At 39.5% G+C, this 25,708-nt stretch overlaps 4 protein-coding genes across 12 annotated transcripts; 2 read left to right on the forward strand and 2 right to left on the reverse strand.

Annotated features, from left to right (window-relative positions):
- Positions 1-3,862: 3,862 nt before the first annotated feature.
- On the reverse strand, positions 3,863-5,092 carry LOC103996415 (hevamine-A-like). The gene has a single exon (XM_065123118.1). It carries the CDS (start codon positions 5,046-5,048, stop codon positions 4,095-4,097), a length of 954 nt encoding a protein of 317 aa, XP_064979190.1. The 5' UTR covers positions 5,049-5,092; the 3' UTR covers positions 3,863-4,094.
- Positions 5,093-12,377: 7,285 nt separating this feature from the next.
- LOC135620283 (sialyltransferase-like protein 1) lies at positions 12,378-14,707 on the reverse strand. Of its 2 annotated transcripts, XM_065123119.1 has the most exons (2): positions 13,365-14,707; positions 12,378-12,597 (listed from the first exon to the last, which is right to left on the reverse strand). In XM_065123119.1, exons 1-2 carry the CDS (start codon positions 14,472-14,474, stop codon positions 12,511-12,513), a joined length of 1,197 nt encoding a protein of 398 aa, XP_064979191.1. In that variant the 5' UTR covers positions 14,475-14,707; the 3' UTR covers positions 12,378-12,510. The 2 variants fall into 2 exon arrangements, with proteins under 2 accessions (XP_064979191.1, XP_064979192.1); XM_065123120.1 differs by lacking the exon at positions 12,378-12,597 and having other exon boundaries at positions 13,037-14,706.
- A 2,478-nt stretch (positions 14,708-17,185) lies between these two features.
- Positions 17,186-21,475, forward strand: LOC103995649 (nifU-like protein 4, mitochondrial). Of its 7 annotated transcripts, none has more exons than XR_010489681.1 (7): positions 17,186-17,393; positions 17,473-17,728; positions 18,506-18,712; positions 19,972-20,147; positions 20,598-20,670; positions 20,801-20,912; positions 21,145-21,173. XR_010489681.1 is itself a non-coding variant. In XM_009416286.3 (7 exons), exons 2-7 carry the CDS (start codon positions 17,512-17,514, stop codon positions 21,101-21,103), a joined length of 906 nt encoding a protein of 301 aa, XP_009414561.1. In that variant the 5' UTR covers positions 17,186-17,393; positions 17,473-17,511; the 3' UTR covers positions 21,104-21,475. The 7 variants fall into 7 exon arrangements, 5 of the variants coding, with proteins under 5 accessions (XP_009414561.1, XP_009414563.1, XP_009414564.1 ...); XR_010489682.1 differs by lacking the exon at positions 21,145-21,173 and adding an exon at positions 21,014-21,032; XM_009416286.3 differs by having other exon boundaries at positions 20,598-20,701; positions 21,014-21,475.
- A 2,508-nt stretch (positions 21,476-23,983) lies between these two features.
- Positions 23,984-25,681, forward strand: LOC135620285 (GDSL esterase/lipase At5g03610-like). 2 transcript variants are annotated; one of them, XM_065123126.1, is made up of 5 exons: positions 23,984-24,161; positions 24,223-24,438; positions 24,557-24,831; positions 24,900-25,188; positions 25,262-25,681. In XM_065123126.1, exons 1-5 carry the CDS (start codon positions 24,158-24,160, stop codon positions 25,483-25,485), a joined length of 1,008 nt encoding a protein of 335 aa, XP_064979198.1. In that variant the 5' UTR covers positions 23,984-24,157; the 3' UTR covers positions 25,486-25,681. The 2 variants fall into 2 exon arrangements, with proteins under 2 accessions (XP_064979198.1, XP_064979197.1); XM_065123125.1 differs by having other exon boundaries at positions 24,000-24,161; positions 24,936-25,188.
- The last annotated feature ends 27 nt before the right edge of the window (positions 25,682-25,708 follow it).

Here is a 25,708-nt window from a genome sequence, read left to right on the forward strand (position 1 = left end):
AGTATAAAAATAAAATAAAAATTACAGAAATAAAAAAAAATTATAGTAACATCAAATCAAATATATAATAACAATTTTCTTGACTTGATTTGAAGATAATCTTCATTATTGATGATATTCTTGATTGATAAATTTTTATTGTCTCTAGTCAAGATTTATAATCTTCGATCCAATTTGATTTTTCTCCCTTTTTTTTACATTTATTTTTAATTTTCTACTCACAGAATAAATATTATTGATAATCTATTACATATTAGAAAATATTCTTAAATTAATCAATTTATTTAAATAAAAAAATAAATTGCTCTTGCATTGTCGAGGATTAGGTGAGTTTTTTTGTTTTGTTTTCTTTGAATTATTATGAGAGGATTAATTAGGAGTTGCCACCATTGATTAAAACGTGAGATGCATGGGTTCTTTTTTCTTGCCATCATCTTCAACGTAATGCCCACCACAAAGAAATTGGACGGACTTTCTCGTCGCCCTCTGCATGTTGGGATTTTGGAATTTGCGATGAATAAAAATACGACTCTAAATTAAACTATCTTAAGGAATACAATTAAGCCAGGATTAAAATTAAAAAAAATATTATTTATCCAAATAATATCACATACCTTTTGATATTATTATTGAATAAAAAACCTTAGATCTACGTGATGAAAAAAAATAAAGTGAGTGTATCATTATATATACGAGAGCGAAGGATTTAGATAGAGTTAGATTAATACTCTTTTCTATTCATCGATAACTTTAATCAAAATCTAATTAAGTTTTTAAAATATTAATATATCTTATCATAAGTTAGTGAGACACATAACCTAACAAGATTAGGTATATAAATTATGTGATTGATAAGACTACCATGTTCTCTTCCAAGCCTATCAATTATTGCCGAGATTTATTTGGCTAGTTTGAAGTAAAATTATGTTATCATGCAATAAATACCATATAAACGTCTCCTAGGCATAGTATTCCAATAGAATTTTCTTAGTTGAGTAATGATCAATACAATTCTCGTATATACTTAAAAATATAAGACTTTTCAATTATAAGATAATACGATACTCATTAAAATATCTTAATAAAAAATAATAAGAAAACCAATAATATGAAAACTATTCTATGATTGCATTGGAATAAATGTCATGATTTGATCCGACTCAAAATACTTAACTTGAAATTAATAATAATATACTTATAGTAATCAATCTATTTTTTTTTTATACCAATTTTCGATTTAAGATATTACAATAAGTTACTATGATGTTACTTCATTCATAGCTCTATGATGGCTTTGATCTCTTGGGTGATAATTCAAACATATTTGGATAAAGACGACGTTTTTGGTCTTGCGTATTTCTTTACGTGGACAATAGAAACAGACCATAAAAAACGGGTCACACCATTCAAATAGGAAGAACTCAAATTTAAATTGATTCATTTTTTTATTGATCTTAATCATGATATTTTGGTCGAAGTATGAAAACCAAGAAAATTAAAAAAATTAAAAAAATATAATCATAATATTCTTCGATATGTTAAAAATTTTAGATAAAGACGTCGCATTTGGTCTCGCAATATTGCAATTAGCTTGCTCTTTTTTTCTGCACTACAATTGAGTTTAGAACCGCGTAGGGCTAACTTGGTAGTCAATAATATCTTCCTATAATATTTTCAATACTAAAAAGAGAGCCCAATATCATAGGAATATTTGTCCGTCGATCCTCTTAATGAATACTTGAGTAAAGAGTCTTTGTCTTCACCCATTGTATTTTCACTTGCAGAAGATAACAATCACCCTTTCTGCATATCAATAACTTCACATCGGCAGAAACACTAATGAGATACTAGCACCTATTCAATGACCAAAGTATCTAGCCCCTAGGGATGACTCTGAGCCACCTACTCATCTCCATCGATGTATTCTTAAACCCCACTTAACAAATATAGATGTTAACATACATGATATAGGCTATCAATCCACTTTTACCTTAGTTGGCTCAATAAGTGATGCCACCAGTTCAGTCATAGCCCCCAACTCCATTGCCATCGATGCTTATCAATATTCCCTATCCTAATGTAGTGCCAACATCTCAAGAGTGCATGAGGCATGTCGCAAAAAATGTGATTGATAATAAAGCTTCACATGGATACAACATCAATCAGTAGTCCCTTTAAGCCCGATCGATTACGGATAGCCCTTCGGTCAAAGGCATATGGATATTCTCGGACCCTTTCCATTAGCCTCGGGCCAACGAAGGTTTCTCATCGTCGGATTGATTATTTTACAAAGTGGGTAGAGGCTAACTCATTGGTGTCGATCATTGAGAAGTATTTTGAGAGATTCATATGAAAGTATATCATCACTTGCTTTAGAATTGGAAGAGTCATAATTATCGACAATGGAACACAATTTAACAATGTGAAATTCAAGAAGTTTTGTCAATCTGATAGAGTTCAACAAAAGTTGGACGACACTTAAAGATCGAGTTTAGAGAGTCACCATTCAATTTACCCTTTAGCACTAAGGCTATCGTATCACTCAGATAGTCTTTTCAATATCTTAAGTTGAGAATTTTGATGAGAAAATTTTTGAAAAAAGACTTCAAGTCGAACTTGACCTAATTAGCAAGGTTAGAGTAGAAGCACACTTAAGGCATTAAGATATAAAAAAAGTAGTGACCAAGCTCTACAACCAAGGTATTCGCCCTTGGGGAGTCAGACTGGGGGACCTAGTGTTTCAAAATGTTGAAGTCAATGACCTAATTCGATTCTGGGATAAATTAGTGCCAAACTGGGAAGGGCCCTAGGCAATCTCGTAGACCCTTAACAAAGGAGCACGCCCCGACACGAGCGAAAGAGGAGGGGTAGATCAGTGATAGAGATGACTCCCCAACACCATCGCTATAGATCTACGAGATACTTGGGTGGTCCTACAGTAGACCCATCGCCCGACGTGAGTCCCTTGACGACAAGGAGAGGAAATGCTCATCTCGGCTCCTCCACAGCCTGTCTCGATGACAAGTAGGAGAGGAGCATGCCTTGGCTCTTAAATAAGTTAGTTGAGAGTAAGCTTCCTTTGTTCGTAGTTGGTCTCTTGGTGGACCGAATAGATCGATCATATGCTTTATTACTTGAAATAGACATTTCGATGGCTCCTCTCCCTACTTGTTAGATAAGATGATAACTACATTTCAAAAACTCTCTTGAAGAATTCGTGAAGTGTGCACCTTTGAGAGGGACAAACAATAGGGGAATATCGGTGATCAATTGTTATCAGACATTTGGTATCTGTATGATGATCAAGCTTGGACAAGGGAGACGAGACCTGCCCTTGTAGTCGTGGATATAAGTCTAAAGCAGACAATTATGAGCGGCCTTTTTCACTATTACCTATATGGACATAAATACAAAAATAGATTGTTAAAGATGATTAAGACTACCTCCCCACATAATATTTCACCCCTCAATTGTCCCTCTACGATTTGTCTCACTTTTAACATAGTTACTTGGAGATTATTTTTTGACTGTTTATCATCGTATTTGTCTTTCTCGGTTTAGTACTTTGGGTGCGGAGGCAATTAAGTTGGGAAACTCCTTCCGATCTTAGGCTTCATAAAAAATAATACCACGGGAGTTCGATTTTTTCCACCTGGAAGGCATCTTATATAATTCTGCACACGGGTTGATAAAAAAATATAAACTACATCATTTCATAACAAATGATTAGAACTATTACGTGGTTTTACACAAGATGATATTACCTGTATTTCATTATCGGTCTGTAGTGACGTCGAAGGCGGATGAAAAATGTGAAGGAATAAAGGTGGTTTCAACGAAGCAGATTCAAACAATATTAGTTATGATGAGGATTTCACCATCTTTATTTTATTGATGAAGAACATAGGAGACATCCTCCCGGGTTCACAAGGAAGTAGAATAGTTCGCTGACATAGTTCAGATCATCATCAAAGACTTCTTTTATTGATGGAGAACATAGTGAGGATGTCACGATCTTTATTTTACTGATGGAGAACACCACACGTAGGACATAGGAGACATGGTTCACAAGTAGACTGGCTCACTGACATAGTTCAGATCATCGTCAACGGCTTAATCCTCATGGACGAGGCGAAGGATAAGTCAATGGGACACACATGGTTCTTTACTCGAGGACTGAAACCATAGATACCGTCATAGTATCTGCTCCATAGCATAATTCCTCCATACTTCTCTGAACGCTTGACGATGGGAATAACGTTCTTTATGAGCTCGTCGGGTTCGACGAAGCCATTTCCTGCCGCCTGTGGAGAAGCAGGGAGTCCGAGGAACACCTTGCTTACGTTTTTGGAAACCCACTGGTTCCATATCTGTTCAAAGGTGGCCGCGTTGCTGGACGTGTACCTGCAGTAGTTGTTGTAGAACTGCACAAACAGGTAGTCGAAGAGACCGGTGTCGATCGCAGTTTGAAGGTAATAGTCGGGAATGGGGCACTGTGGAGCCGCGCTCAGATGAACTTTCCGCTCCGGCGTATCGTAGGCCTTCAAGTAGCGAGCAAGGTCGTCCCAGTGGTCTCTGCTCCCTCCCTCGATGTCGAAGTCGACGCCGTCCAACACGGCGTTCCCGAGGGGCCGGTTGGAGGAAGAGCCGCCCAAGAAACTGTTATAGATGTAGTGGGCGACCTCCCTGGCATCCTCCTTGGACGCCAGGCGGTAGCTGCCGATGCCACCGCCCAGGGAGAGCATCACCTTGACGTTGTAGTCCTGCTGGCACGAGATGATGTCGCTGCTCAGGAAAGTGCAGCCGCCGCTGTTGGGGTCACAGTGGCCGGCGAGGTTCATCTGTGGAATCTGGCCGTTGCCGAACTGGTTGAGGAAGGCTACGAGGACGTACTTGTAGTAGCCGGTGGCACAGGCGTCTCGTAAGCCTCCCTCGTTGCCATTTTGGCCCCAGTAGACTGCGATGCATGATGGTTCGGCACGCAGTCTTCCGGTGAGTGCAAGCAACAGGCACAGGACTGCTAGTTTCAGTGGTGGTAAGCTCGCCATATTGAACCACGAGGATGCTGCTCTCTTCCTTCCTTCCTTCACACAACTAATCCATGGCATACTACTCTCTTATATAGAAGAAGTGGATAAGAGGAGACTTGTCCTTCGTTTGTCATATGTTCATGCATGTGTTTCCACTGTCTAAATATCTCGTCCTATGATTCCAATATTTACGTCGGACAGTCATTTGTCATTCTTTGGATTTTGGATCATGCGAAGGGTTGATGTCAACACACGATATCAGTGTATGTGCTGAAAGAATGGAGTATGCACTATGCAGCACTCTTAATTAACTTATGTGCATCTTTTATGTAAACAAAGGAGGTGATTGTGAAATTTCACCTAGTCGTTTGTGGAGAAACCACCATAACAAATTGGCCCCCTTGATGAAGCCAAAAATAAATAAATAAATAAATAAAAGAAAATCCCAAAAAACAAAGACTAGTCTCAACTCTACTCGCTCATTTGAAATGCCCACAACAGAATCAATTGACCTTTTCTTTATTAAGATATCCTTGTAGGAAACTTTCTAAGTTCATCAAAAGATTTCTCTTGTTTCCCTATCAAAACGAGCCAGATCTGCAAATAGTAGCTCTAATAACAAATTTTCCACTTTTCAGTCAGCTTCTTCTGGGTCCAGTGTGTGTAACTATATGCATCCATGTGTGCACCTATGCGCATGGTTTCTTTGTATCTTTCTAGGCCACTTCATTATACTCATGTGATGCAGTCTTGATTGCAGTTAATATAGTCATATATGACAAAACTGGTATATTGTATATTTTATTGCATCCAGATCAAGCTTCATGTTTCTAAACTGTTGTTTTGTCAATTGGTTTGGGAGTTGGAAATATTCCTTTGACGTCTATGGGGTGAGATTAGGACGCCAATTATAATTTGTTATTGGTTTTTCAGCTGGTTTCAGAGGAAAAGGGAAAATAGATGGTCTTCCTCTAGTCAGAAATGTCCATTAAACATGATCTCTTGATTCTGAGTTCTTAATATCTAGTTTTTGATCTTGCAGCTGGAGATTTTGAAGGATCTTGAAGTTGTTGTGGTTAAAGGAACTGTAGAGTGTGAGGCTTCTATTTTACTAAGATCAGTGTTTATTACAAGATTGTGAGTGAACATGTAATTAGTTTGAATATTCCTATAATCATCTGATTACTTCTACCACAGCGCAAATAAAGGCTAATGTTCCTCTTTCTTTGCAAGATGAATATAAAAGATTTGCAACCACGTACACAGCCTACCTTATTCTGAACTCCTATAGTATTTCATGATCATTTTTTGGCTGGATGCTCCCTCATATTTCCTTCTTTCACAAAATGAAAACATCATTTAATGGTTCAAGAGTATTTGATGAATTCGTCATATACTATACAGTCACATGTAAGGAAGCTGCTTAGGTTGCATAGCTGATTCTTGTTGCTCAAACAATGGTGTAACAACATATGCAATAACCATAATATGTAGCATGGACAAATGCCAACGTTTTAGTTTAATCAGTATGAGTTTGTGACTCGCTTATTCTATTTCTACTGACAATTTGAAGGAGATATCTTCATAAAAGACCAGTAGATATCTTGAGGCTTTTATGAAAAAGAATGTCCACGAGCCATACTTCGAAGCATTTTTCAGTAAAAATATGCTGATCATTTGCTTTGATAATTAAGGTGCTCTAGTAACTTGAATTGTCCACATAACAATATCAGTTTGATACTTGCCAGTGCAATGGAAAGCATTGTTTTCTGTTATGCATCAAAAATACCTCAAAAAAAAAAAAAAGACAGTAGATAGCCATTGAAAAATCTTTATATTTAATTTAGTTTCTTTTCTCATTGTTTGAAACTTGCATTGACATCAGAGCCCATCAGTTTTTTTGCATTCTGTTATTAATGCTTAAGCAGAAAATGATTAGTATATTTCTAAATCGTATCATCAAACTCTTTCTTCGATAAATTATGCCTGGGCATCCTTCTTTTATATTGGGACTGTCAATTTTCCCATCTTAAGGATATATCTTGGATTTGAAGTTACATGGTCTCAATGTAACTGGTAGGCCATGCAAAGTTGAGTATCTTGGTGAGCTCATTAAGAACAAGATGGCCTCCACTGATGTAGTACAGAAGTATCCAAAAGTATGATATTATTTTTTTATTGCTTTATTACCTTTAAATCCTGATTGACTTAATGTCTTATGGTGATATATTTCTTCATGTTGACATACTTAATCTAGGTATCTGTTGAGCCAATGGGAACTGCAGAGGATATTGGAAACAAGAAGGTTAAATTCTGCCATGGCTGATATTTCCTTAACTGTATATTGTGACACGCCAATCTATTCAGGCCTGAACTATTCCGGGTTGCAAGTTCCAGGCATCATAACCAACTATCACCATTATCGTGAAATTATTAGGACATCTGACTATAGTCTCAGTTTCCATCAAAACAAAAAAAAAGATATATTATTTTTCATTTACCTTGAAAACTTATTCATGTATGAAAAGATGAAAAACTTATTACAACATTTTTATAATACAATCATTAGAAGTCCATACTTGAATATACTTGTAGTTACTTCATTGGCTTCTCCTTAAATTCTAGCGTGAACCAGGTTGTTTCTAAAGTGTACTAATATATTTCTGGCTGCCAGGTTCACAAGTTGGAGGTTTAGGTTCCCTATCATGCACCGTTAGCATATTGTGTTTCAAATGAAGTCTTTATCTCATGTCTCTGGCTACCCTTCAAAATTTAGCATGTTTTCGGTAGGTTGCATCACTTTGGAACGGGCTGAGACTACTGAGTTTATATTATTATTTACAGCTCTATGCCGATTCTGCAACATCTTTGCGTTTTGTCTACAATGGACCAAGGACAAGGTGTGCTGCTTTCCTTTCGTTATCTTTATCGTTAAATTTTTGTTTATCATTATTCTGTCAGCACCTAGTGGTTCATATTATCAATAAATGTGTGGTGAATTTTCTTTGCTCTTGAAAGTGTCAAAGATCAGTTTCAAAGCGTAGGATCAATTCTCAGTTTAATAGGCCATATTCTCTAAGAAAAATAAAAGACCTAACATTTCATTTAAGACTACATCTTCATGTCCGGTTATTTCCTCTATGATAGTGCTTTCAGGATACCATGTAGCTCTCATTTTTTAGATAAGATCTACTCTCGTTAGTTCTCCTACAAGCGATCACCACACAGTTGATGTCAGATATCCAGGTGACTAAACCTCGCCTCTGTTATAGTGTTGTAACCTTTGGCCACTGTTTAGGTCCAAGAAAAAGCGCCGTAAACAAAAGCACATAACTTGCTATGTGTAATATTCTGATCAAACTCCAAGGAAGAAAAGGAATAATAATGTGTGTGCTTCCTGTTGCTTCTGCATTTCTCTGTACCTGTGATTATATTTTTTTGTCGTTGTGTTGGTGTCATTTCTTAACATTTGGGGATTGATCATATAAGATGCAGTTCTACTTGGTTACCTCCAATTATGAAATATGCAACCCTTTTGTGAGCTGATTAGCATGAAATTCTACTCCATTAGAGATTCATTTTACTTGGATATTCTAATCATGAAATATTCAGTCTTTTTTTGTTTGCTAATAAAATGGAATTCTGCTCTATTAGAATTAGTAGTAAAACAGCCAGTTGCCTAATCATATTCTCAAGAGTCAAAAGAGTCCCCACTCGTAAACTGCAGCATGATATATGGGAATCAGTTCTGTAGATTAGATATCGTGCACAATATGTAACCATAATGTGTGCAAGTATGTTTGCCTATCACTTGCGGCTATTCTCAGGGTTCTCCTTTTTAATGATGTTAATGTCAACAGCGTGATGCTCATAGAGACGGCCCATAATCCGGCGGTGCCTTGTGAAATAATCAAGGTTCTTTCAGAGCTAAACTGCTACGTGGAGTCAGCCGTGATCGAGACTGAAGAACGTATCCATGTATTTCAATTGAAGAATTTTCTCATGTCGAAACTAACTCACATGTTAATTTCTAACAGGGCCAAGTTGCTAAAGCCAAATTCCACCTTAGCTTCGGGTTGGCAGCATTGAGCAAATTCTGGTGTCAGGTAAATCCATATTATCGTTACCATCACTGATCAATAGTGACTGCTGAGGTCTATAACAGATTTGGAGATATTATTTCATGAGACCACATTTACATTTGCACAGTTCACGTTTTGAAGGATTACCTAGTGGTAGATAAGTATACAAAAAAAAAAAAAAAAAAAAAAACAAGAAATATCCATATTTGGTATCATCATCATTATGGATCTGAAAATTGATATGGAAGGAACTACAACTGTAAATATCACATAGATGTTGAATTGAGTAATTGAATCAACATGGTGTCACTTGCTTGTCTAAAATTGTTCAGATAACATGGCTCTCCGTGTTGTTTCGTGTATTGTAGAAGCTGAAAAGCAGTTTGCTAACACGCCTGCGGATGCTTTAAGTAGAAGATATATTTCTTGGCATTAGAAGCCCCCATTAAGTAGTTACCTTTTTCCCTTCTTTGACAGTGACAATTGTTAATGGGATAGATATACTTGCCAACTACATTTTGTATATCAGTGAATATGTTGTTGCCTCTTATGGGACCAAAAATTGTTAGCTTAGCAATGTTATGTCTTTTGGTGCTAGAATTGTTGGTGGGTGATGTGATGTATTTGTTTACAACTTAAATTGAGATTAGAAAAGTTACCAGAATAAGTCGGGATCCTTTTTCACTAAATCAGGTAAATATGGTGAGAATAACTTGAGAGTGGGTAGGATTAAAGTTGTGCCACGTCCCAGTAATATACACGCCCATATCAACGTTCCCTTCTCTTCGTCGTGTCTTCTTTCAGCATATAATTTAGCCCTGCAGAGTCTCTAGTTGTAACCGTGACCGACGGAGCGTACAACATATATATATATATATATATATATATATATATATATATATATATATATATATATATATATATATATATATATATATATATATATATATATTCTGAGGGTGTGCTACGATGGGTGAAGTACTACATCCTTGGGTAGAAGGGGAAAGATGTCTTGCGATCGAACTCTCGCAGGTGCAAAGAACCAAGTTTAGAAAGATAAACACATGCAAATTATTGAACGACTCAAGCGGATCAGTCAATGAAGAATAGCTGCCACAAGAATTGTTGGGTCAACAACAATCACAACTCTTTTTTTTTTTCCGTTATGGAGTGGCCATCTTTTGATCTTTTATGAGTGGCTGGGGTAGGAGTGTCGACAGAGACACAGAGGTCTATGGCCGACTCATTGATTAGAACCTAATGGACGGCAGATGAACAAAGGGAAGAAGCAGGAGAAGACAGAAAGCCGTGGGGGCGTCCGGAGAACCAAATGATATAATGATGGTTGGGCGGGCTCGACATTTGCAATTTTTTAGTTCCAGCGAAGAAGAATTCTTCATTAATTTACAGACAGCTTTAGACTACCGTCAGAGCTCAGCTCAGAGGACGAGATCGGTCCAAGTACAACACGAATCTTTTCACCCACCGAAGCTAGCAAGTTGGTCTGCACTTCCACCAGCCTTACTCAGCGCAGGCTAGTGATTTAAGATGCTCGGAAGAGTAAAGTGGGACACTAAATGAGCATCGTGAGCTGGATTTCTTCTTTGCCCCACGACAAAGGTGGGGGAACTTTGGGCATTTTGTCATAAACCTGGCGTGCCGGTCGTAGGGATGTTATCGTCGGGTATAATCCACCTTTGACTCGATCCGATCCATGATGGTATTTAATTGGTATCAGATATATATATATATATATATATATAGTTTTGTGGATCGAGGATTCATATCCGACCCGATAAATTTAATGGATCCATTACCAACGTGTTATCAAGTCAGCCTAAGACCAAGTAAGGGAATTTTGTGGGTCCGTTGCACTCTCTGACTTAGATTGAGCATTGCTTTTTGCTCTCTGTATTTAAATAAATAAAGCAATGCCATCATGCTTTCTCTTTTGTCAAAAGGGCAAAAAGAAAGGGAGAAGAAGAGGCTTGTCGTTTTGGTTGGGACATTGAAATGTTTTACCGATTGTGTAAAAAGTCACTCATTTTCCACCCTCCACTTTAAAAAAAAAAAAGAAAAAAAAAAAAGATGTGGTCTTGGTTTCTTCTAATGTTCTTTTTTCTGCCTTCCAAGCATCCCTTTGTCAATCTTTGGGAAACCAAAGGTAGGGGTGCAAATTTTTCTAGAGAAAAATAATAGAAACCTCAAGGCTAGAATATTCCTGTAGGGTATTCTTCAATTCATCATGTTTCCTCTTCTTGATCGAAGGTATCATGTTTCCTCTTCGATTCATCTCTTTTCCATTCAGGAGCAGTATCATGGTTCGAGTGTCAACTTCATACAGGATATAGCACCAGAAGTCAACAGGAGTCCCACTGCAGATGGATGAATGATGAAACCAACAAGGTATTTTTTTTTTTTTTTTTTTGTGTTCATTTGCGAGTGTTGTTGTTTCTGAGAATGTGATTTCTTAATCACCAGAGAACATATTTATGCAGCTAAAACAACAGACATAACATATTTGCCCCTTTCTTGCTCTCCTTATCTGTTTGTCTTTCTTCCAATTATTTTACAATAAACAGATAAGTTTAGTAACTAAAAAGTAACCATAAAACAGATCAATCAACCACATAAAAGTGTATAAAAATCATCTTCTCTTTTTCAACTGGCTAAAACTGCCCTACTAACTAGCATCATGGATCAAGGCGCATAAATGCTCCCCATCATATAGTATACCATATTTACATCAAAATTTCTGACATTTTTTGGTTTAGCATCAACCTTATCAGAAGAACTAACCTGCATATAATTCTTGAGCAAGCCTTCTTAAAGTCAGTAGATCAGATAGTTGCTTGGCAACTTTTGTGCTAGAAAACCCAAATTCTTTTTGGAGTACAAGAATTCACAACACACTAACTTCCTTGAGTTACTACAACCATGATGGATCCCAAGTACATGACCTAAATCTTGCAGTGACAAATTTCAAAAGTGAACAATAGTTGTTTCAGAACCCTTGAAAATGGAATTGAAACTGATACTGGTCCATCCAGTGCTCATAATGCACAACCAACACAACATGTTGCTTTGAATGCATAAAAGCAAGATGAGCCATTTTGCAGTGAAATGCTACACTTGAAGAGTTTTTTATTGTGAATTTTTGCAACAGCTTTTCTTCTTATGAAAGAAAGCTCAGTTGTTGCAAAAGCACAATGTGGTAAATATTGATACTGGGTTTAACTATTAATTATAGTGAGTTCAGGGAAAATAACAAAACTTTCTTTACACGTACCATAAATTAGACATAAAAGATGCATCTTTTATGTACCTTTTATGTAAACTGTTTGCTAACTTGGCTGCAGTTTATGACATAAAAGATGGCATAAACTATTTGCCAAAATCTAAACAAGGATAAATAATAATGACATAAAAGATGCAAAATATTTGTTGTGTGCGTCGTAGAAAATCCAACCCAGCTGAGCTGCTTCCTGAAACAACGGGTCGGAGAATAAGCTAGAGAAGCGATGGGAATGATGCAGTGTGTGCCATGTCAAGGACAATGCGAAACATTGATGAAGCTATCAGCTACTTAATATCATGATAGGTCACACAGAACCAATCTAATTAGATTTGCTAACTCTATCGATTTAATTCCATGGCGGCAGCTCACATATGGTGGTTGCTGTAATCAACAGACAGTCTGCAGTGAAAACAACTTAACATGATTAGCATTAAATCTCCCCGATCTTATCGGAGAGCTGAAGAAGAGTCATTTCCCTCAAGTCACGAATTCCTTATGCAATATCAGAACTATGGACCAAGTTATATGTGTGCTTGACCAAGAGAGATCTCTTGTGTAACCCATTCGATCAATCCAGCTTTTCGAACACAATCGACAAATTCATCAACTAATGGAGAACTATCATATGGGACAAAGTTTCCATTTTTTTTACAAAAGAATCGACATGAAGTAAATCTCAAAACCCTTATCAACATAATTATTTGCACAAACAACATCGAAAATTAGACATGGCAACTCAAACTACATCTTCGACTCACGAACAATCTATCGAAAATCTACCAAACAATCTGACTAACAATTCTTTTTTTTTTTTTTTTTTTCTTTTCCTTCTTTTTGCAAGATTTTTCTATCACAAAATGGTGAATTGCAACTTATTCGATCCGAGCAATCAGTTCAATGGTAGAATACTACTGGAGGAACCTTGAATCCAAAGTCCTTGAGGAAGGGTATTACCTGCGGCTGCTCCACCAGGTCCCTGTACAAGGCGTACTCCGCCTCGTAATCATGCAAGTCCAGCTCCGCCTTCTGGTTCGTGTGGTAATGGTGCTTCGCCTCCGCCGACTTCCCGAAGCCAAAGACGCTGACTTGGTCGCAGATCCCCAAGGCCAGCATCACCGCCTGCATCCCCGACGAGTAGTGGAACATCTTCTCCTCGTGGACCTTCGTCCACTCCCCCGGCGGCTTCCCTGTTGTGTCCACGAACGTCTTCAGAGAGTAGTACTTCACGATCCGGGCGCAGAGCATGTCGAACCGCACGTCCGTGATGAGGAGCGGCGCCTTGTGGGACGAATTGCACACGGCGTAGTCGAGGAAATGGACGGGTTGGCAGATGTACATGACGATGGGGACGGTCTCGCCGTACGGATGACAGAAGCAGCCCGGCCTTCGAGCGCAGAGGTGGAGGATGTTGCTGTTGACGAAGGAAAGGCCGGTCTTTGATCCGACCTTGTGGTTGTACCCGCTGACGCGAGCGTTGTTGAGGCGGATCACCAGGTCGTGGCCGTCGATCAGGCCGCCGTGGTCGTTGTTCAGGAGGATCCCGCTGTTGCCGACCACGGCGCAGGAGCCGTACCGCTCTGTTTTGGTGTCGGGGCGGCCGTGGTGGCGATCGATGGGGCGTTTGATGAGCTCGACCAGCTCCGACATGACCCCGGGATGGAACCGGCGGCGCCGGAACCAGTCGCGGAGGGGGCGGCGGAAATCGGGCAAGGCCCGGTAGTCCTTGGGGCCCCGGAGCCGGTGGGGAAACCGGGGCTCATTCCGACGCAGCACCTCCAGGTGGTTCTCCTGCCGCCAGTCCAAGTGGGTCCGGAGCCGCCACCCGGCCACGCCACGGTGGCCAGAGGGGAAGGTCCCGTCGAGGAGGTCGTCGACGTCCTTCCGCAGCTCCGCCTCCCCGGACTCCACCGCCGCCAACCTAAGAAGAGTCGCGTTGGCCGGAGGGGCCACCTCCGGCCGCCGCTCCCGCCGCCTGCTGTCCTGCACCGCCGCCCGGAAGCTGAGGACAGAAAACACAGCGACGAGGATCAAAAAGCTGAAGGGCAAACGGAGGGATCGCTTCATCCTCGCCGCTAGATCGACGGACCCCAGGAAGAGCCCCTCATTCTGGCCCAAGATCGCATCTTTACATCCGGAGACGCATTCCTCCGAATCGGGGCGCCAAAGGTGGCGACTTTGGGGTGGAACGGGGAAGCTTCCACCGATGAATCTACGAGGGAGGTATCCGCATCGCCATGGATGTGAGTCTCGAATGGTGAGAGCTCGAAACGAGAGGCGAGCAAGATGTTGGGGATCACTCGATTGGGTTTCATGTAATATTGTAAGCGCCCGAAGGATTTGGGGAGCTTTCTTGCGTGCACAACTACTTACCCGTTAGCTCGTCACCCAACAATATACACGCTTCTTGATTGCAAGACATTGTGGGGCCCTAATTAACCACATCAGAAGGATCAGAACTATCTCATTAGTTAGGTAGGAAAACGGGTAGGTAGAATAGGGAGAAAGGAACTGCCCCCAATACTGCCTTCCCTGGCCAAGTCACAATTTGTATGTATGTATGTATTTGTTAGGAATCCTTCCATCTTGATAAAGATTGGAAGATGGTTGACTGGTTAATCCTATTATTTTGTGGCTTATGAGAGAGATCCCAATCCATCCATCCATCACATGTACATGAACAAGTCATTCACATCCTAACAGGTCTCCATCTACCAAATTATCAGTGAAATAAATGCTTCATAATTCTTATTGTTGCTTTACTAAGAGCAAATAAATTCATACTACTTTCATGGTCTTCTCTCAGCTTAAGCTTGTCCTTCACCAAAAGAAAAAGGTAATGGTGTAGGGTATATGTTTTAATTATTCTTTAGATTTATTTTGCTGTCATTTATCATCACAGTTTAAGATAAGATTTTAGATGAGTTTTGTTAATTTTATTTCCATTGAGTAATAATGAAAAAGAATATTTTCTCCATTTAATTATTTTCCTCCACTTTCTATTGATCAAACAGTTTTTGACTTGTGGTGTCTTGTCTAACAACAATCTTTTTTTTTCTTGTCTACCAACAATGGTAACTTTGTAGATCGGATTGCCACCTTGGATGGTTCATGGAACTTAGTAAAGATCTCAAGAACAAGAAAACATAAAAAAGGGTATTCAAAGTCTTTGGAAAGATAAGATTAGTTTGAGATAATGTGTTTGCCTTGAAACTATTGGCAAGTTGAATCCACATATGTCCATTTGTACAATGTGAATGATGGTGATTTCTTTTCTTTTCTTTTCTTTTTCTTCCTTTTCCTTCTCTTTCAAACATGTCTCTTGCAATAAGATGTCTTATTGTGCTTTGAAAAGGACATAACAATAGGGACAAGATTGCTTCTCTTTTTTCCATGGTCGACTTTGAGCATTTTGGAGTTATTAATGACCCGATCAAAATCTATATCCATATCCTTCTAGAAATTTGAACATTTCCATCAATCTAATATTTTATATACAATTTCATGTTTTTTTGTCTGAAACTCCAAGGTCTTATCGCAATTTTATTAAATATTAGAATCTAATATGAGTTTTTGAAGACTATGACTTAGGATCATATTTTGTTCTTCGGTGAAAGTTAGTTAAATCTATCCCGATTGAATCGGATTATGGATTTGTTAGATTTACTATACTCTTATTAAGTATTTTATTAAAAAAAATAAAATCACCTCTAGCCTAAATACTTTTATTTTAATTCAATTTTCTCTACTCAAAGGTTTGACGTTCACGTCAAGCACGTGAAGAGTAGCTCAATGATGAGTTCTCTTATTCTATCGATGAATAGTCATCAGCTATGATACCAAAAGTCACAACCCGAGTTTGATAGGCTAATTGATATATCAATTTTGTTTAACCCAAACGGTTGATGAAAATGTTTAAATTTAATTTAATAATAATATACTCATAAAAGACTCTTATAAATTAATTTTAATCTTTCTTCATATGTATATAGGATCAATCGAGGTATTTCAAGACAAGAGATAAAGGTGACAAAAAAAAAAAGATAAAAAGAGTATTAGAGCGAAGGCAAACGTTAGTGACGAAGACGAAGAGGTCAAAGGAAAAAAGAGAGGGAAGGTAGAAGTAACGATCGACAAAACAGAAGCTAAAGACAATTTCATCAGTTAAAACATAAAAAAAATAATTTTATTATTTAAGAAATAAGGAATGATATATAAAAATTCATGGATCTAATCGAAGTAAAAAAAAATAAAAAGATTTTTTTAGAGGACTTACCCTTTGCCATTTATCCTTGTAAATTTATGTTTTGAGATAAACTCCTATACAAATTCTGTATTAGAATTTCTAATTAATCAAGTTATTTAATATTTTACCAAAAACATATTTGCGTTGTGCTCTACGTCCGTTAGTTCATTATCATTTGTCTCCACTCAAAACTTTAATTGACATTAATATCTTTTAGGAAGTCGTATTTTCAACTTAATCAACTAATGCTAATTGTAGTTAGCTATATTAACTTGAATTTATTTTATTTTTTATTTTTAGATTATATATATATATATATATATATATATATATATATATATATATATATATCAACGACGAAGGGAGAAAGAAAGATTACAAATGAACAAAGAATACGTTCATCTGACCCAATCGTACCTGGTGAATGATTCAAGATAAAATTGCCACGTGTTAAATTGTCTAGTGGAGCCCAGTTTTCTTCTAATGAAATACGTCACCCGTCGATGTGGAATGAATAAACGGGTGAGGAAAAGTATTTCTATTATCTCTCTGGAGAACCCGCTCCTGTCTCTCTCTCTCTCGCCGTCCTTGCCGCCACGCTTGCCCTCTGCCTAAGCACGGGCATCGGTGCCGTCTCTACCTCGGCTTACATCGATCTCCTTTCCCCCTCGGTGGCTCTCGCCCTTCGCCCGCATTCGCGGCACTTTTGGAAGCCCGCGTCGAGCGACGCAAAGGAGCGGGTATACGATCTCGCCCTGCCTATTTTCTTGTTTGGAGTTCGTCAAAATTTGGGTAACAGGAGATCCCTCCCGCTTCTAGTATATTGTAGGTCTCAGGACAACCTATACGAAGCAGGGGATGAAGAGATCCGCAAGGCTGGTTGCGATAACCTATCTCTTGGGTAGGACTACAAATCCTAATCCAAGTTTGATCAGGGGGAGTAGCGGATGCTATCTCTATGCTTCTCTTCGTGCAATCTCTTCTGCGTCGATCCCTCTTCCTCTTCGGAATCAATGGCCCTTTTCTCGAAATCCATCCAATTCATGGGCATCGTCACCGTGGATTCGGTTCGGAGGTCAGATTGTCTTCTGTTGTCTCTTCTGTTCTCATCTGTTCCCAAAGTTTCCGCTGTTATAGCATCTTGATTGCCTTTGGCATCATTGTGCTTGTCAATAAGCTCAAAAGGTACTTTTGTTGCATGTACTTATAAGTAATTAGGACAATAATGATGTTGAACATTCATTTGTTAGTGAATGGCTCATACGACGATGATGCAAGACAGTACGGGGACATAGCACATTGAGTGCCCGTACTTTTGGGTTGATTGGTATCCTTCGTGTGTATATGAGCTCTTTATTAGGCAGCTGTTAAGGCTTATTTCTCCCCCCCCTAATAAGTACAAGTAGTGATATGGCAGGTCCTGAGGAACCGGCTAGCTTAATCAGGAAGGTAAATTAATTGGTCAAAACACTACTCGCAGCGTCTCTGTTTGATTAATAATCTCATATGTAGGTTTCGGGTAACTTATTTTCATCTTATCGGGAGTGAGAATGCTCATACTACTTTTAAAATTAAGTTGCATGGTTAATTGTATATGCTTCTATCTTTGGAACTTCTTTGCATGTTTTCCTTAACATTTCTTTTTCATTTTTTTATCTTTTCTTTAATCAGTTTCAGAGATCTATGACAATCAAAGTGTAAGAAACTAAATTAGCATCCATCAGGAACCTTACCATCTGATTGGAATAGTCATCGTTGCATCAGGAACCTTAAGTCTTTAACCTGATGTTATGCTGATGTCACTTGTGTTATCGTGTGTTGTAACATATGATGAAGCTACTGTCTCTTGCAGAAATTTGCGGAAGACTTACTTTTGCTCTGATCATTATATGCTCAGGACAGAGGAGGAGCCTGTTTATCCAAACACAGTCGACACCCAATCCATTGTCTCTCATGTTTTATCCAGGACAACCGGTAATGGAAGTTGGAAGTGCTGATTTTCCCAATGCTCGTTCGGCTATGACTTCACCACTGGCTAAATCTATGTTTGAAATTGATGGTATATTTTCTTTTCTGTTTCATCTCTTGCTATTCTTAGACTTCTAACAGTGAGCTTCGATGACATGTTAAATGTGTTTTTTATTCATATTGAATTGGATAATTATCCATTGATGGTATCTTTCTTTTACATCAAATCTCTAGAAACATAGTTGATTTGTTGCTCAAATAACTTAGTATACTCTATTATGTTGATAACTTATCTGTTGGTGTTATAAATATCATTTATATATTTAATTCATTGTTTTGTTTTGTTTTTTGAAATTGTGATTCCTCTTAATAATTTCTTGTTCCCTATATCACGTATGGTATTTGTAGTTGCTATTATTATGTCTTATGCTTATGTGTATTTTGTCAAAATTTGCATTTTACATTTCTTAAATGTGGGTTATATGGATACTGAAATCTATGTTTTTTCTAATCTAATTGCTGGGTAAGTAGTATCAATCATCTTCACGTAGGTTACAGTTAGGAGAATCTTTCTACACAATTAAGTGTTTTACTTTGGCTTCGATAAGTTCTCCAGGTATGAGGATAAAACAACAATAGCACGTAGAGGTGTGGATATAATAGTTGCTGTTTGCATGCATGTCATGTCCTACTTTTATCAGTTTTCTGTGTTGACCTATTAGTATCATATTGTGTTCCATTTCCCCCTTTCCATGTCCATGCTTCATATTTAACCAGCCCCCGCTACATGATACAGCTCTCTGAAGGAAGGGTCATGCCCCTGGTCAACACTTCTCATCTCTGAGAGTGGGTTGACACCCCTGGTTAACACTTGTCATCTCTGAGAGGGGATGATCCCTTTGTTATTGGCGAGGTGAGTTTGGAATCAATCTGAGCCTGATTCAGGTCTATGGGTGTAGAGATAGGTTCTGTTTTTTCAAAATTTTAATTGCTTGCTTGCAATTTTGATATAACTAAGCCATGCAATATCTAAGTGATTTTAAACTATCTCATTGATGAGAACTATGGTTATGCAAGACAAAGCTCTGGCGCAGTGTAGCACAAGCAGGGCAATTTCGTCCTAGGAATCCTAGGAAGAAGAGAAGTTTTGCTTATTAAGTTGTAAGGTGTTTGTGCAAAGGGATGTTTTATGAGGTTAAGTTCCTTCGGTATATTATCCAGATATCCTTATTTCTTGCTGGATTTTTAATCCATATGCTTATCAGCATACTGCTCCTTTTCTCTGTTACAAATGACTGATTACATTGCAAATAGACATGCTGAAATTTGACTGAATTTTCATTAATCCAGGAGTCTCAAGAGTTTTCTTCGGATCAGATTTTGTCACGGTAACAAAGTCAGAAGAAGCTTCGTGGGATTTTCTGAAGCCCGAGATTTTTGCAGCAATAATGGACTTCTATTCATCTGGAAAACCACTTTTGCTCGACTCAAATGTTGCAGCTTATATGGACACAGCAATCCATGAGGTATCACTTATGCACTTTGGTTGTGGAATATTCAATTATTGCTACAGGTATCATCATATCTAAATAATATGCAAGTGACCAGAATTTGTATGCCAAGTTGGTTCCTTCTGTAATTAAAAGAATATAGTTGACCTAGTTAGGGATCGGTTGTCATTGGAAAACAAAGATCTTGAACAAGTAAACGAATTGAATGGTGTAACATAACTAAAAGTTTGTAGGTGCAGGATGTTTAATGGTCGGCTCTCTTCTAGCATCGTAGTTTTCTCCATGAGGAGAAAACTTATTCAGCTCAGTGCAAACTAGATGTGTTGCCTGGAATTACAGTTTAATATTGACTTTTTAATGTACTTTTATATTGTTGGTATAACTTGTTTTTTTGCATTTAGGACCTAATATACTATCGGCATGCTGACTTTTGTGATATTCTGAGGCCAAGCGTTACTTTTGTAGGACGATTCAGAAATTGTTGCAATGATCAAAGAATTACTAGAAACACGAATTCGACCTGCAGTGCAGGATGATGGTGGGGATATCGAGTATCGTGGATTTGATCCGTATTTCTCTTCTTTGCTCTCATCAGACCAAAAAATAAGCTATACTCCCATGTTGATTCAGCGGTAGCTTGATTTTACTTAATGTTTGCTCTTCTTCAGGGATTCTGGGATAGTCACGCTAAGAATGCAAGGTGCCTGTAGCGGCTGCCCAAGCTCATCTGTGACATTGAAGTCTGGCATCGAGAATATGCTTATGCATTATGTGCCGGAGGTAATATCATGACATCCATTTGTTTCGAGTGCCACCGCATGTCCTTTAGAATTCAAGTATGCTAAAATGTTTTAGCTCTTGTACAACTTTCCATCTCATAGGACGAGGCAGTTAAGAATCTTGACGGAAACAGACGTTCCCAAATAACAGTGACATATCACTTTGTATTACTGTTGATTTCTTATATATAAAAAGTTTGTCTGGTTTATTTTTGTTCTCTTTTGATCGACAGGTCAAAGGGGTTGACCAGGAGCTAGATACGGATGAGGGTGCTTCGTCAAGCAGTCAAACGGAATAAAATGTCACCGAAGAAGCCTAATCATCGAACCTCCCCCGTAAAGAATTAGTACCTGCTGTGATTTCTCAACTCGCAACATCAGTGGAGAAATCTGGAGTTATAGCCGAAGACCATTTAACCTCTGTATATATGTTTTGTAAGAGAGGAAAAAGATACCCGTAATGTTCGATAGCGAAGCATGTAACTATCGAAATGAGATTTTTTTTTTTTTTCATTTTTATCCATGGGCACATTTCCACATTAAATGTTTGTCTTTTTTATGTCACTACTTTGGCTCTTCCAAGATCATGGATAAGATGCTATTGGTAAATGCATTTATTCTGTAGCAGCTCATTGGAACTCCCGAAGGATGCAGTTGTCCCAAAGTAATGGGGATGAGGTGCGCAGCCCACCCAATGTGTGCTTCTGATGGCATCAACCATGGGAGCGAGTCGGTGTAAAGTTACAGAACCTTCTTTGAAGACGCAAGCCTGCACTCTAATGGCACCTCCACAGATCTCGATGTTGCCACTTTTGATTGAATGCGGCAGTGGCAGCGGCAGCGGCATCTGATGTACTTCAATGTCACAGCCAATGTCTCTTAACAAGCAAGCAAGTGCATCTGTTTCCACGGATGGGTGCGTTGGTGATGAAGCATGCCGGAAAGCCTTAATGTCATCTCTCTCGCTTGTCCTCACGATTCCGACATCTTTGCCACATCTTCCGACTTGGCATTATTACGATGGAAAGGGCGAGATCCCTCCCTCGGTGACGATGCAACGCAAATTACCCATGGAGAAGAGATATCCCAAAATACTCCCCCCAATCACCTCACGGTTGTCGATTTCGTTCAGTTTTATAGATAATAAATAATATTGAGTTAATAAGTATTTTCCGGATTTTTTTGTATATATATAATAAAAAAATTATATATTAATATTTTATAAAAAAAATATTTAAAGATTAAAAAATAAATAAAATATTATTTTTTTGAGTTTTTAGATAAATTTTAGGATTAATTATATATTATCTCGATCGATCAGTAGATTTAAAAATTTATAATAAAAGTGAAGTATTTAAGTTCATTTACGTTAACATCGTCGTCGGTTGGTTTTATCGACGGAAACACGAAAACAAAATATTAAAAAAAATTATTTGAAAAAAATAAAAATAAGAAATATATTTAAAATAAAAATAAAAAGATAAACTTTTCGAGAGAAATCGTCTTCATTTTATACAAAATCTTTTTGAAAAGAAAATTATAGAAAAAAATAGTTGAACGTCCAAATCAAGGCAACATTATGTGACTGGTTGAGTGAAGCCATCAAAGCATGCTTTCTGATCGCTACTGACAACCAAAGTTCAATTAATCGGTCCACCGGTTTGATCGGCGTGTGATCATTCAATGACGGACGGACACCACTCCCTGTAGGGCACATTTGGTGGGTTAGGTTGGTGGTTGTTTTCACGGTTACAATCGCTTCGAGGGTTTTCTCTGTAGAGCCTTCTTCTTCGAGTGTAATCACTTCACTGCTTGTTTGCCATGTCATCATATGCATGCATGCATGCATGCATGCCCTAAGTTTCAATCATTGTTACTAATATTATTGAAAAGAATACAAATATTTGACTATATATATATTATATATATTTGATGTCATATTATTGCAAGATCAAACTATCACTATTAGCCTTACATAGATAGTTATCAAAAATCTCACGTGTTGATGAACAACTGTGGTTGATGAGTCACGGCTCGACTTGGACCCAAAATATATTTTATCAGAAAGCAAACTATCTCACAAGTATATTACCAAATTATCTAAAATTTTTATTAAATTTTAACTTAAATATGAAAATTTATTCCCGATTAAGATTTCGTATCGGCGTCAAACTAACTTAACTTATGATTGAGTTAGACTTCTACTTATATGTTGTGGGAAACAACTTTGAGCCGTGGCCTCGGGGCCGACGCGGTTCGGTTCGGGTCCGGACGACGGGGATCTCCCTGGGGCGCTCCTCGAGCTCGCTGAAGCGGTCGGGTGCGGTGTCCGATCGGGATGGTGTAGCCGTCTCCTCCGGGTAGGAACTCCTCGCCTACGCGTCCAGAGGGGACCTTCGGCTTCGCACCTGCACAAAGGTCGAGCCGAGGCTCTCAGCCCGACCCCTCCGACGATCAAGTTAGCTGATGTGGAGGGGGTTTCAAATGAGAAGGGTTTTTGTGTGTCTGTCCCCCCTCTTTCTAATGAACGAGAGGGTATTTATAGGGAAGCATACTGCTTCCTGAGCTGCCCGCTTGCAGGGGACAAGCTGGTAGCGTCTGACTTTGTGTTGGCGTGGCGTGAAGAATTGAGCTTTGGCAGGATGTTAATGCATCTCGGTCGGCGTTCCAATCTGCATTGACCAGATGCTGTTGCGTGAGGCGTCATCTGACGCCAGCCGAATCTTATCATAATAACTATCCTCATCATTATATTAATTCCACCTCCAACAATCAGAATCTACTTAAGAATAAACTTATGATAGATAGCCCACAGCTGACGTGTCCCCGGAAGTCGACATGGACGACGAACTCAGCAAGGAGGTCTCCCTCAGCTTGCCGTGTTCCGCGAAGTCGACATGGACGGGCTCGGAGGCCGAAGGAAAGCACATCAACCGCTTTGTACGACGATGACAATGTGAACACAGTTAATGCCGAGATACCATTAATTTACTGATGCCCCCAATCAACATTCCATTGTCGATCGATATATACTACGCCGATATAATAATACTCTCATGTCTTCGATCTTTATTTCCTTGGAAGCAAACAAGATTCCAAATCCAGTCGTATCCCTATAAATTCTCCTCGACAGTCTCGATACATGAATCTCAGCAGCTCCATCTCTCTCTCTATCTCTGTCTTCTACCATGGCGAAGGCCAACCGATTCCTCGCCCTTCTCTGTCTTCTCTTTAGTGTTCCTCGTGATGGGTAAGACCGTCATCTCCTTCACCGAGCCCTTTTTCCATGTCTTGACTGATTCATGTTTCAGGGACTCGGATTGCTGGTTCTGCTCACGGCAAGCAGAGACCAGAGCATCACTATGTCAATAAGCTGTTCGTCTTCGGCGACTCCTACGTCGACACCGGCAACCTGGGGAGGTTGCTGGGGAGGCTCGCGCGTTCATGGTTCGATCCTTACGGCATGACCTTCCCTAGGAAGCCCACCGGCCGCTTCTCCGATGGCAGAGTCCTCACCGACTACGTTGGTCTGTCAATTCCTCTCTCTCTCTCTGTCTCTCGCTTTATGACACGATTCCTTGACACTGTTAGACTGCAAGCATATCTAAGAACTGCAGTAAAAGCTGTGTCTACATGGTGTGGCAGCCTCGTTTTTGCGGATCAGATCTCCCATTCCTTACAGGATCAGAAAGTTCGGCCAGAAGCTGCTGCCATACGGCATGAACTTCGCCGTCGCCGGTTCCGGGATCTTCGACACCGGCAACTTCCAGAGCAACCTAACAGCTCAGATAGACAAGTTCCAGGCTCAGATCGACGATGGCGTCTTCTCAAGACACGACCTCAAGTCTTCCGCTGCGCTGATTGCTGTCTCCGGGAACGATTACCAATTCCTTTCCCAGCTCGATCCGGACTACTTGCACGTGAGTGTCGATTAACATGAACGAAGACGCAGTTCGCGGGCTGATGGAGTTCTTCCCTCTGCTTGCAGCACCTCCATGGATTCATGCACCGTTTGTTCGCGCAGCTCAAGGTAGATCTGAAACGCCTCAGTCACATCGGGGTGCCGAAGGTCATCGTCACCAACCTGCACCCGATCGGATGCATTCCGTCCTACACCAGGCCGACCAATTACACGGCCTGCTACTCGAACGTGTCATCCGCGGTCGCAGAGCACAACCGCAGGGTCGATGAGCTGATGCAGGAGTTGGGTGGAGGCAGTGACACCACCTTCCTCTCTCTCGACGTCAACACAGCCTTCTTGAACGTGCTCCATCGAGGTCTGCAGCTCCGCAATCTCGCACGAATTCAGTGGCTTTCTTCTGCTGATCTTTTCTTTCTTCCGCGTTGCAGCGAAGGGAGCAAAGGAGATCAAGCACCCGTTGGTGCCATGTTGTGTGAGTAGATCCAACACGACGGAGTGTGGAGAGATCGACGCCAAGGGGAACAGGTTGTACGGGGTGTGTCGCCGCCCGGAGGAACACTTCTACTGGGACTGGGTGCACCCGACTCAGGCCGGGTGGGCTGCTGCCTTCGAGTTCCTCCGGCCCTCGCTCCGCGAGTTCCTCCAACTCTGACCTGCTTGAGATATCTCGAGTTACAGATATCGTCAGATCCCTCGTCTTCCATTTCTCTCCTCTTGTCGGGGTGATACAGCTCGATCATGGCGGCCAGTTTTTTCTCAACGAAGACAAAAGTCAAAATAGTATTTGGCATATATAATAAGACTCATAAACACTCATCAGGGAATAAAAAAGGCATGCATTCCTGTAACCTTAAACACATAGTGAAAGGCTTTTA

The sequence above is a fragment of the Musa acuminata genome, chromosome BXJ2-8, assembly GCF_036884655.1.
Source record: "Musa acuminata AAA Group cultivar baxijiao chromosome BXJ2-8, Cavendish_Baxijiao_AAA, whole genome shotgun sequence".
In the NCBI taxonomy this organism is placed as follows: domain Eukaryota; kingdom Viridiplantae; phylum Streptophyta; class Magnoliopsida; order Zingiberales; family Musaceae; genus Musa; species Musa acuminata.

Excerpts from the sequence above, each read along its gene's own strand:
- LOC103995649 (XM_009416286.3), top strand. The coding sequence starts at position 17,512 with ATGAAGAGATCCGCAAGGCTGGTTGCGATAACCTATCTCTTGGGTAGG. Across the intron at positions 17,729-18,505 it reads ACCGTGGATTCGGTTCGGAG|AAATTTGCGGAAGACTTACT; the intron begins GTCAGATTGTCT and ends TGTCTCTTGCAG. Across the intron at positions 18,713-19,971 it reads ATCTATGTTTGAAATTGATG|GAGTCTCAAGAGTTTTCTTC; the intron begins GTATATTTTCTT and ends TCATTAATCCAG.
- LOC103996415 (XM_065123118.1), bottom strand. The coding sequence starts at position 5,048 with ATGGCGAGCTTACCACCACTGAAACTAGCAGTCCTGTGCCTGTTGCTT.
- LOC135620285 (XM_065123126.1), top strand. Across the intron at positions 24,439-24,556 it reads AGTCCTCACCGACTACGTTG|CCTCGTTTTTGCGGATCAGA; the intron begins GTCTGTCAATTC and ends ATGGTGTGGCAG. Across the intron at positions 24,832-24,899 it reads TCGATCCGGACTACTTGCAC|CACCTCCATGGATTCATGCA; the intron begins GTGAGTGTCGAT and ends CTCTGCTTGCAG.
- LOC135620283 (XM_065123119.1), bottom strand. The coding sequence starts at position 14,474 with ATGAAGCGATCCCTCCGTTTGCCCTTCAGCTTTTTGATCCTCGTCGCT. Across the intron at positions 12,598-13,364 it reads ACCTGGTGGAGCAGCCGCAG|GAAGCAGCTCAGCTGGGTTG; the intron begins GTAATACCCTTC and ends CCGTTGTTTCAG.